Below are 11,632 nucleotides of genomic sequence, written 5' to 3' on the forward strand. Positions count from 1 at the left end.
AGCAGGGAGGGAGGGAAGAAAAGAAACTAGGCTGAATGACCTCTGAAGTCTCTTTGCACTCAAAATTTTCTTGACTCTGCTAAAAAGAACTTGTCTTTAATAGATTGCTCAGAGGTCTGCAAAGCAGAATGGTAGTTAACAGCCACCCTTTGCAGGGCACTAGACCCAAGCTTGACCTGGGTTATCTCATTTAACAGACACATGATTTGTATTCTCCCACTTTATGGGTAAGAGACAAACTTATCCAAAAAACTGTCACATAGGTTTCTGCTTTTTTTTCTTTTAGACAAGAGTCTCGCTCTGTTGCCCTGGCTGGAGTGCAGTGGCATCATCATAGCTCACTGCAACCTCAAACTCCTGGGCTCAAGCGATCCTCCTGCCTCAGCCTCCCGAGTAGCTGGGACTACAGCACCACCACGCTCAGCTTATCATTCTATTTTTTGTAGAGACAGTGTCTCGCTATATTGCCCAGGCTGGTCTTGAACTCCTGACCTCAAGTCGTCCTCCAGACCTTGGCCTCCCAGAGTGCTGGGATTATAGGCGTGAGCCATGGTGCCAAGCCTAGTTTCTGTTTGTTTTTTAACAGACACAATCCTCAATCACCAACAAGAGAAATGGTTGAGTAGATGGGAAAAATTTATGAACTCAGAAAATGCAAATCAAAATGAGACTTTTAAAAACAGAACTTTTGGCAAAGTCTGCTGTATTCAGGAGGCCTGTGCTACATGCCATTGCCTGCAGGACAAAGCAAGCAGGTTTATTCCAACCCTTCAAAATCAACAGCTGCAATGTTTTCTCTTCAGAAAGCAGAACTGCAGGGACAAGCTAAGGAATCACATAGATATTCATTTTCTAAATTCAAGCACAAACTTGAGATACCTCAAAGAAAGAACAGATAATGCCAATAAAACAAAAGGATAATTCAAAACTAATCTCCAGGCAGGCATAAAAGATATTGGAACTTAGGACAATGTTTCCTGCATATTATCCTATTTTTATTTAGTATTAATATCAGGATAATCAACTAAAATTAAATATACTAAGGAAACAATGTAAATCATGGTTTAAAAAGTGAAGTGAGAGTTGAACTCCGTAATTTCCTCAGGAATAATAATGCAAAAATTTAGTAAGTTTTACACCAAGAATTGTACTATTTATGAACTATCAAATCTTCAGTCTTTTTATTCTATATAGTCTGTTTTCAATTTGTATTATTTACATTTTTTAAAAAACTTGGTAAAGTACCATCTTAATGCCAGTTTCCAGAGCTAGACTTCAATCAACTCATGATACTAAAGCCCTCTATCACAGGTTAATAAGACACCCATGAACACCTGAAAAAAACAAAATTTTTTTTTAAACACCTGTACCTCAAACAGTTGGCCTCAGAAATGGCATTTGATATACTGAGTACAAAGATCAAGTACTGAGTACAAAGATCACAACTTAATCTTCATGTTTTGGATTTAACGCACTAATAAAGTGATTATGACTGTGAAACCACACAAAAAGCTATGGAGTTTGAGATAACCAAAAAAGAAATTATCTTTCATCATTCTAGACAATCTGCCTTAAATGCACAGTAGGGGAAACTTTGCTCCATTTGTCTCTGTATCCTCCTACAGAGGCAACACTCATGTGTGTTCTTGTATGTCGAGAAACATACCTTCAGTGAGTAAAATATTCTTTGATACCACATTCGATAGATACTCTGGGAAATTATGATGCCTGTATCCTTCAAATTGCCTGGTAATGTAAAATAATACAAAAAGAGCCTTCAGCCGAGTGGCTTGGCACGTAGTAAGCCCTTAGTAAATCAGATACCATTGATACCACTATCATCACTTAGAGCACTGAAGAATAATTACTAAAATGTCAGCCTTTAAAAAAAAAAAATGAATCTACCTCCCCAAATTCCAATATTTTTTTAAAAGGTCAAATTACAATCAAACCTGTGATAGTTTTGCTAACATATATTAAGGTGGTTATAATATGCTAAAAACGTCATAGTTGATAGTTTGAAAAGCCTCTACTTTTTTAGCTATACCCAAACTGAAGCTAAACTGAAAGAAAAATTATATGAAAAGCCTCAAAGTAGGAAAATATTTTCTATAGTAATAAAAGATTCTATTTTTTAAAAGGAAAAGTAATGATTAAGAAGGACTCTATTTCTGTATAATAAATATAAATTTGCCCATCTACCTTATAGGTATAAAAATATCAGCACAAGAAATACAGATAAACCTACACAGACTGGGCCAGAAAAGCAAGGTGTTTCATAGAAAGTATTTTATTATCAGAACAGCATGGTTTCCTATGTTTAAGATCTATTTAGTATGTCATTTTTACAAGTAGCAAAGTCCCTCCATTGTTATCCAGGTGAATATACATGAATATAAAAAGCCGTTGCTGTCCACAATGCCTGCCCCCACCCCACCGACGAGGGGGGACAGGAAGTTGTGGCCTATGAACAGCCTCCTGAAGCAGCGGTGGTTTCCTCTTTAACTGGGTCTTGAACTCTAGCTCTCTAATCAGTCATCCTCTTGCTGATTTCTTTTCTGTCAAAGAAAACCAAGAGTTAAAATAGCACATTCTAATTGGGACATTTGCTCAGCCAAGATCACCTCTTGTTAGCAAGTATAATTTTCTAGAGGCCTTGCAAAAAAATGTGATTGAAAATTATCATAGAAAAATGTGCCTTAACGAATTCATTAAACTAGTTTTGGTTCCTGGGCAAATTATCCTCAGGCATTTGAATATTTTCTTCTCTTTCTTTCATACATAAAAACACCCCCACAGACACACACAGAAATACAAATATTTACATGCCCCCTTGAGTGAAATCACCACCACAGCAGAGATTTGGTCTTCTTGTAGCTCTATAACAACATATACACATTCTTCAAAGTTAGATGTACTATGAAAAATTTTCAAAAAGCATGTATAGCATAAAAACGTTTTCTATCATTCTAATCAATAATTACTCCTTCAGCTCACATTTCACATTTCATTATCAAATGGTCTAACTCAATAATACTGTTCCTTTAATTCATAATCATCAAATAAAAGTCTAGGTGATATAGGACTAAAATGAAATATTAAAAAGCCAATTTGAAAAGATGACCAGCATACTAAATATACATGTATGTTACCAGTTTAAGAAAATCTATCAGTTTGTGAGCATCTTCCCCAGTAGAGAGGTCTACGAAGTCCTTGGGCAGTCGATAGCTCAGGTAGGGGCTGGGCTGCACTGTAACCTCACTGTTCGTGCAACGGAAAGCTGGAGAATCCTTTACGAAGGAAAAAAAAAAAAAAAGGAAAGTCCGCAAGTAATTTATTTTTAGGCCTATTCCCCGAACTAAAAAAGAGCCTGGCATATCAATTTCAACTCCATGTTCTCTTCTGTACTAGATAAGGAGAAAATAAGATTCTAAAGTAAAGAAGGAACCGAGATTTTAAAGTAATTCTACATATTCACTAGAAGATAAACATAAGGTATCTGGGAAACAGTTATCATCATGGAGTGCTAGGTCGATCCCTAAATGCTACCAGGGTGCAGCCACAGTGTGCACACATGGGCTGTGGGTCTCTTTAGCCCCTGAGTGGGCCAGGGCCTAAGGCCAGCCATCTCTGGCCTCAAGCAAACTCACACAGGCCACAATGCTCTATAAATATTATTTTCCACAGGTGTGCAGTACCATCTTAGAGAACAGTTAATAGTGAGGGCAAATGAGTGCTTTGAATTCCCTAACATGTCTATACTTCTTTTAGGTCATTTAACTTATTTATTTGAGTATCCCTCTCATCACCTATGTAACAAATTCAAGTATCAGATTTAATGAGTCTTCACATTCTTTAGTGTACTTGCTTAGAGTCTTGCCTAATATATTTACATGTGGCCTTGAGCCAAAAAGGATTTCGGAGACAGATGGCCTTGGGTTTGGACTTCTGGGATGGCAGATATCTAGGTGAGGATGGTGTCCACAGAGGGACACAGGCTGGGAACTAGAATGGATCAGGACCATGGGGCCCAAGAAAGCAGGGCGTATCTTCATCAGGCAGACCCATCATCTGACAAAGAGTTATGACACATCTACTTCGTGCTGGACCTTGTTCTAGGTATGGGAGATAAATTGGTAAACAAGACTAGGACACAGACAGCAAGCAAGCAAGCAGACAAATTAACAAGATCATTTCAGACAGCACAAAGTGTCATAGAAACAAAGAAACAGGGCGATATACTAAGAGGACAACAACACAGACCATCTTAGAAGGGTGGTCGGGAAAGACGTTGCTGAGGAGGTATCTGGGCCGAGAACTGACCAGGGGGATGAAAGCAGCCTCGTGAGGGTCTGGGAGCAGAACAAAGCTTTGAAGGCAGTGGAAACAACTAGCACAAAGGACTTAACGCAAGGTAGGACTTTTGAGTCTCACGGAACAAAGGGAAGGCCTGGTCTCTGTGGCCTGAGCACAGGGAAGAGAGGCAGGAGGGGATGATGGACGAGGAGGCAGGAGCCAGTTCTTGTTCCCCTTTTGTCATCCCTCAACCTCCAATATTTAGAAGAATTAAATAAAGGATTTGGATCACAGAGTTAATCTTGCACCAAGTTGTTTGTATCCAATAATTGTGTCTCTCATATTTAAAATTAACGCCTGTACTGGATACTTTACATTCTCCTTCCTTGTCTCTCAGATTTCATGACTCTGTTACTGTAAGATGCCAGCAGGCATAAATCCCTTCATTCATTAATTTGACAAACATAAACTGTGCCTGACATTGTGCTGAGCCCTGCGGGCGCACTGAAAACAAGAAGACGCTCTACCTGTTCTCAGAAACTTACAGCCTAACACAGGACACAGGCAAGTCAACAGGCCACTTGAACACAGTTTGGCAAGTGCCACCACAGGGTAAATACGGATCTGACTCAGAGCTGGAAGAACAGGGCCAGGAGGGCCCAGGACAGAGTAAGGATGAAAGGAAGTATTTCAGAGATCGGCAAAAGACAAACGCTCATGATGAAGGCAGAGAAGCAGGCAGAGAAGCAGCTAGAAAAGCAGGAAGGACCTGGCAGGAGAGCGCGTGCCACGGGAACCGAGGGAAGGAGTGCTGCAAGGACACGGAGCGGGCAAGGGTTCGAGTCCTGCGCGGCGGCTCTGTGAGACGAGGACTGTGCACCGTGCACCGGGATGCGCAGTGAGTGCTGGAGACCTTGCCAAGAGCAGCCCTGTTGGGTGGTGGGACAGAAGCCAGCTGGTGGAGGACTGAGGAGTACGTAGGTGACAGGGGAGCACCCACGGCAGCAAGTGGGGACAGCGCCGATGGAAGCTGGCTGTGGTGAGGCACAACCTCTGCGTGGTTTAAAAGAAGTCGTGTGACAGCAGCAGCGGTGACACCAGCTCCAACTTACGTAAAAGTGTGTGTGTTCTGGAAAAACACTGACTGCAGTGGTGGGATGGTGATTTCCAGGTGGCAGGATTTCAAGTCCTGCTTCTTTCTAATTCTCGGTTTTCTTAAATTCCCACGTAAAACTCAAACTATTTTTTAAAAAGATGTAAAATGCTCACAAGATAATAGCAAATAAAAGACTCAGGATACATAAATGCCTATGCAGCATAATCTCTTTATTTAAAAAGGTTTATGTGTATGTGTTAAATGCATGTTGCAGACCAAAATATACAGTGTAGTTCTCAAGGTGGTAGGGTTCTAGAGGATTTTGCAATTTTCATTAAAAATGGGTACTTTCATTTATTACTTTTTATGTATTGTTTTTTATAGGCAGCAAAAAGGAATACAAAGTTGTTGTTTAAGGAAATTCTGGCTGTGAGGCTGAGAGAGGAGAGTGTAGCTGGGTGAAGAAATGGGGTTGAAGGTTTTATTTTTTTTAAATGGGAGATATGGGAACCTGGCTAAGTCCTGAGGGGCAGGAGCTGGCAGGAAGGAAGAGACTGGAGGAGCAGCACAGGGTACATGGAGAGACAGGAAGGAACAGCACGCTGAGCAGGAGGGGATCAGACTCAGGAGGGGACAGACAAGTTTGTAGGTTTGATGACAATTCAACTGAGAGAATTCTTGTCAGTGGATTCTCTTTCCTATGAAGAGGAAGTAAAAGTATCTGCTGAGAGGAAGGGAAGAAACGATGGGATGGAAGAGCCAGAGCATGGAGAAGGTGGGAACGAGCCACTGTGGGTAACGGAAGAGAGCGCTGACTGGGGAAGCCAGTCAGGAAGCCAGTTCACCAATGCGAGGGTCTGTGCCCATGGGCGTCACCTGTCAGCGCTCAGCAGCTGTGCCTGGCGTCAGACACATGAACTGATCTGAGAGACCAGAACAGATTCTTCCGGGTGGGAATGATATAAAGAGCTAAGAAAGAGAAAATAACCAGAAAAATGTTTGCGACGATCCTTATTTCTTTATGTGCAGTTGAATGAATGGATCAGAATGTACACCCTTCTCTGACCACCTCTGCGGGCAAGTCCCCCTTAGTAAATCTGTTTTACTACGTGCTTCCCAAGGGTCCTTGTCACTGCCCATCTATGTGTCTAAAGAACAAGCAGTCAGTGGAATAAAAAGGATTTTTTTAGAAATACCTTTTTAAAAACTGTCTTACCTGCTCCTGAGCATCTCCTTCACTAAAATCACCTTTGAGGTTTTTCTCAGATATCAGCTCCTCCCAGGTGAACAGCAGGGAATCTGTGACTTCACCAAATGGATTAAAGTCAATTAGCCACACCTTTCCCTGCAGTGCGAGGAGACAAAAATTAATATAAAATAAAAACAAACACAGTCTGTATTCTCTCTTTTTAGAAAGGTAGTCTTCATATTATTTTCTCCAAGACAATCTTAAAAATCTGTAACTTATTTCGAAAGATCATCCCTCTGGGTCCCATCTGAGCAAGAGCCACCTGTGTAAACAGAGGGGGCACAGCTCTAAAGGGAAGGTCACCTGTGAATGCAGGGAGAAGGGACCCAGGAAGGAAAAGCCCTACTGAAGAATGTATCCTCCAACTCTGGCCTCAAGTCTCACTGGAATTTTAAGTCAAACATTGAAGCAGGAAAAAGGAAAATCTCACAAGAAGGTTCAGCAATGCAGTCTGACTGAAGTGCCTTCCTGGGAGCCTTCGATGCTACTTCGGGGGGAGCCGGGCGGAGGCAGGAGGTACCTGCAGCTCACGAGAGCAGCGCTTCTGACTCCTGCAAGGCTAATTTGTAGGCTGGATTGTTTTTAACATACTGCAAAGAAGTATGGAAATACTCCGTATTCTTCACATGTTAATGTAGTATGTGTCTTGTCTGCATGATAGAGCTTGACAGCATATGAAGGGGAGATGAAAAAAATACATCAACCTTTGATGTAAGTGTCAACCTCGTCCTGTTCTGAGACCACAGGTAGGCGAGCTGGTGGACCCTCCTCAGGGAAAGATCACTTGTGACCTGGGCAGACCATGCTGAGGTAGAGCCAGGCGCCTCTGAGTCTTACTCTGTCACCCTGGGTACAATGCAATGGTGTCACCTTTATTTTATATTGTCTTTCCAGACTAATGATGATTTCCCCACGTTCTTGGGGCTTTAATCCCTGCTGTATTTCTTTTCTCAAAGGCTGGTGCCATGACATTGGCTTCTGTGCACAGCGGGCAGCGAGTCCATCGATTGCTTGGTAACATTTTAGGGAGGTGATGGAGCAGTTCTGTATCTTCAATGTGGTGGTTGGTAATTATATGGCTCAATGTGTTTGTCAAAGCTCAGAACTGTACACTAAAAAAGGTGAATTTTACTCTATTAAATTATATCTCAAAAATATGACCCCCCCCAAAATCAGTAGTTTTAAATGATTGAAAATATAAAGGAAACCAAAACCCTAAGCACAAGATATACCACACAAAAAAAAGAACAGGCAGATTTGAAAAGGAATTAAATAGAACCTATAGAAATGAAAAATATAGCTGATAAAATTTAAAACTCAATGGGCAGGTTAAATGTATCAGGCCAAAGTTAAAAGAGAACTAATAAAATGGAAGATATAGGTGAGAAAATTACATAAGACAGGACAGAGAAAGAGGTAGAAAATGAGAAGTTAAGAGACATGAGGAAAAACTGAGAAGCTCTAACATACCTCTACACAGAGTTCCAAAAGAAGAGAGAAAAGAAAGTCAATATTTGAAAAGATAATAGCTAAGAATTCAGACTTCTCCACTACTGACAAAGGAAATGAATTATTTTCTGAATGAATTCTTAGACATAGCAGGAGAAAAAAAGACCAAAAAAAAAAAAAAAAGGAAAAGAAAAGAAATAGAAAGAAAAGAAGCCAAACAATAAACGCCAACAGGATAGTATCTTCAAAGTGCTGAAGCAACAAACCAATCAACTGAACATTCTATACCTAGCTAAGCCTGTGCTTCATGCTTGAGGGCCAAAAAACAACTGAGGGAATTTCCTACTAAGGGATACAATACTAGAAAGAAATAGGATCCAAAAAGCAGCAAGAGGCAAGAAGCACCAGTGAACAAAGAAACTGAACAGCAACAATAATGACTAATTTGGGGGTATAAAAACAAGGCAGAGATAAAAAATCAGAAATCATATGTAAAATGGTGGGTGCTAGAAATTACAGTGTTCTAAGCTGTTTGCATCATGAGGGCAACAGAATGTAAAATTAAATTTAGAGTTTATTAAATATCCATGTTAAGAATTAATGATAACTACCAAAATAACAGAAACAAAAACCCAAACTTCAAAATCATTATGGGGGGAAGAGCTGGAAAAGAAATAGAAAATCCAGTAATCTAAATAAAAGTAGAAAAAAGCAAAGAAAAGCAAACAGAAAACTCAAAATAAGATGTTAGAAAACATTCAATTATCAACTATAATAAATGTAAACTAAACTCAGCACCTAAAACCCGAAATTGTCAGGGATTAAAAAAACAGAACCCAACAATACGCAATTATTTAAGATACATGCGCACACCTAAAACATGACAGCTAAAAATAAAATGATGGAAAAAGATAAATTCTAAGACCAAAAAAACTACAATACTGTTAATATCAGACAAAATATACTTTAATGCCAATGTGCAAGAACATTAATAGGGACAAAGCGGGTCCTTGCCTAATGATGAGAAGTCACTGGGAAAATGAAAGCATTCTGAACTAGCATCTGTCTAAGAACACAACCTCGAGAATATAACTCAAAAACTGACAGAATTAGGAAGCAGGAGATTGTAACATACCTGGCTCAGTAACTGATAGATCAAGTACACAAAAAATTGGGAAAGATACATTTTCATGGTCTTTAAAATTGTTAGTTTTTTTTTTTTTAATGTGGAAAAGTTTAAACATACATGAAAGTAGACACATAGTGTAAAGAACTCCATGTACCTCCCTACTCAGTTTCAACCAGTTAACAATTCATGGTCAATCTTGTTTCATCTATATTCCCATCCATTCCCCCCAAATCTGTATTATTTTGAGGAAATTCTCAGATATCATTTCATCCATAAGATGTAGAAGATTTTCACAACATTATTAACAAGCTTAATCTAAAGACATCTACAGAGTACTTCACACATTAGAAACTCACATACAGAGCATTTATAAAAAAGTGACCAAGTCACAAAGCCAATCTGAATAACACCAAGACACAAGATGACATATACTCAGTTCATAAAGCAATGAAATTAGAAATTAATGACAATATTCACAACTGAGAATAATACATAACGGGACCAGAATAACTTCTAAGAATCAAAGATAGTCATTCTTAATTCTAATTGTGTATTATCATCACTTAAGGAGCTTTCTGAAATACATGTTCCAAGGCTACATCCCAGACCTGTTGAATGAGTGGTCCACTGCTTTGATTGTTAGAATCTATCAAGACCCCATCAACTTGCCCATCCACAATAAGAAATTAGACACATCAAACTGTTGCCAAGTCTACATACACTTCAGTTGTATTTCTTGTAAGAAACCACTGTAAAAGAAGAGTTAGTTTCTACAAGAACAGCCACAGCATTATACATTCAAGAAATTGCCTAACAAACTCTGTTACCAGTGCCATTGAGTAAATGCAAATGAGTTTTACACCGTGGTTTGAAACTCTTCTCAGAAACTATCAGGATGTTTATACTAGCATGTTTCACACTTTTAGAAATATAACTAGTTTCAGTTCTGTAAGATCACAGCAGTAATTACTTGTGCACTTATCCAACTTCACTTGAGACATTCTTAACTCTTCACCAAGTTAAAAATTTGCACTTCTCTGTCAGCCCCGCTGAATTACAGTAGACCAAGACATTTGCCAGGGATACAGTGAGAGACCTTGGTAAATTCCAACATTTTCAAATGTCACCATATATAATATAACTGCCTCAGTTCTGGTATTTGTAAAACACATACATACCTCACAGGAGTATATAGACTAAGTGAGATATTAAATTAAATGAGAATAAAGCCCTTCTGAGAAGCGAGAATATTCAGGCCAACAGGCCAGGTTCACTCACTGACTGATTCTGCTTGCTACCAGGCCATTCTCTGGAATGCTTACATCTTTGTCACTCCCACTTGAAGATCAGAAACTCCTCGAAGGCCGGAGATTGTCATGTTTGAAGCTTCTTGATAGAAGCACGGCATCCAGCACATGATAGACTGTCAATAAATGTTGGCTGCCTCAGTGATTTGACTTGGCCAATGTGTATGAGTTAGAGGCAGAGCCAGGGCTAGAATCACGGGCTCCTGCCTGCTGGAGGTTTCTATCCATCCCATCACACAGGCTTTCTGTCCTTTTCTGAGGTTTGTTTCCACACAGTTGCAACTTAGCTAAGTAACATCCCTCCTTCTTTGCCAAATCTCAATTTATAGCCTCTTTTTCTAGTAACTCTTAATAGACACCCTCATCCTTGAAGACAAAAGGTGAAAATATAGTGACGTCTTTGGACTTAACAGAGTTAAATAAACAATTAACAGCTATTCTGGGACATGACCATATGGACCGGGTCTTTTTATCCAAAAGGTGATTAAAGGTATCACATTTCACTACAATGAGACAGGTTCTTGCTATGTTGTCCAGGCTGGTCATGAGCACAGAGGGGGAATGAGATATATTCCTTTCGGTGTGTAGGTAACATACTGCAAAACATATCTGCTTATCTTCTTAACAGCTAAACCAATCAGCAGTAATTACCAGATGATGTTTAGTGACCTAAATTTCTTCGAAAAGATTATGTCTTGGACAGTGAAATCTCTGCTGTAGGAATTCTTAAGTCAGTAATAAGTAACTTCCTTAAGTTTACTGCTTCATTACAGAAGTTTTCATCCCTTTTGAGATCTGAAGAATAAATGTAAACTAGCCCCATCTTCATCTTCAGTCTAAAAATACAAGTGACTCAAATCATGCTGAGAGTCTCTTCGTCAACTAAAAATAATTATCTAAATATCAAATGAAAAATTTCTGGCCATATTTGAGTATGTAAACTCAACTATTTTAAGTAGGCCAAGACCTCCGATGAAAGTGTAAAGTAGGATATTAAGGTGGTCATTTACCCACCTGTTAAACGAATAATCCCCAAACCATGGCACATAATTATTTAAGACATTACGACTCCTAATGTTAGGTATATTTTAAGGGAAGATTTTTTT

General features: G+C 39.4%; 1 protein-coding gene across 1 annotated transcript in view; it reads right to left on the reverse strand.

Moving 5' to 3' along the window:
- Positions 1-2,274: 2,274 nt before the first annotated feature.
- The window catches only part of CDC123 (cell division cycle 123), a 43,888-nt gene continuing 34,530 nt past the window's right edge, over positions 2,275-11,632 (reverse strand). Inside the window, exons 10-13 of the mRNA XM_012660909.1 lie at positions 11,287-11,362; positions 6,609-6,797; positions 3,153-3,290; positions 2,275-2,558 (exon numbers count right to left, since the gene is read on the reverse strand). Of these exons, the coding sequence (XP_012516363.1) occupies positions 2,532-2,558; positions 3,153-3,290; positions 6,609-6,797; positions 11,287-11,362 (430 nt within the window). The 3' untranslated portion in view covers positions 2,275-2,531. The remainder of the gene's footprint in view (positions 2,559-3,152; positions 3,291-6,608; positions 6,798-11,286; positions 11,363-11,632) is intronic.

Source organism: Propithecus coquereli, unplaced genomic scaffold (genome assembly GCF_000956105.1).
Source record: "Propithecus coquereli isolate 6110/MARCELLA unplaced genomic scaffold, Pcoq_1.0 Scaffold69, whole genome shotgun sequence".
NCBI lineage: Eukaryota > Metazoa > Chordata > Mammalia > Primates > Indriidae > Propithecus > Propithecus coquereli.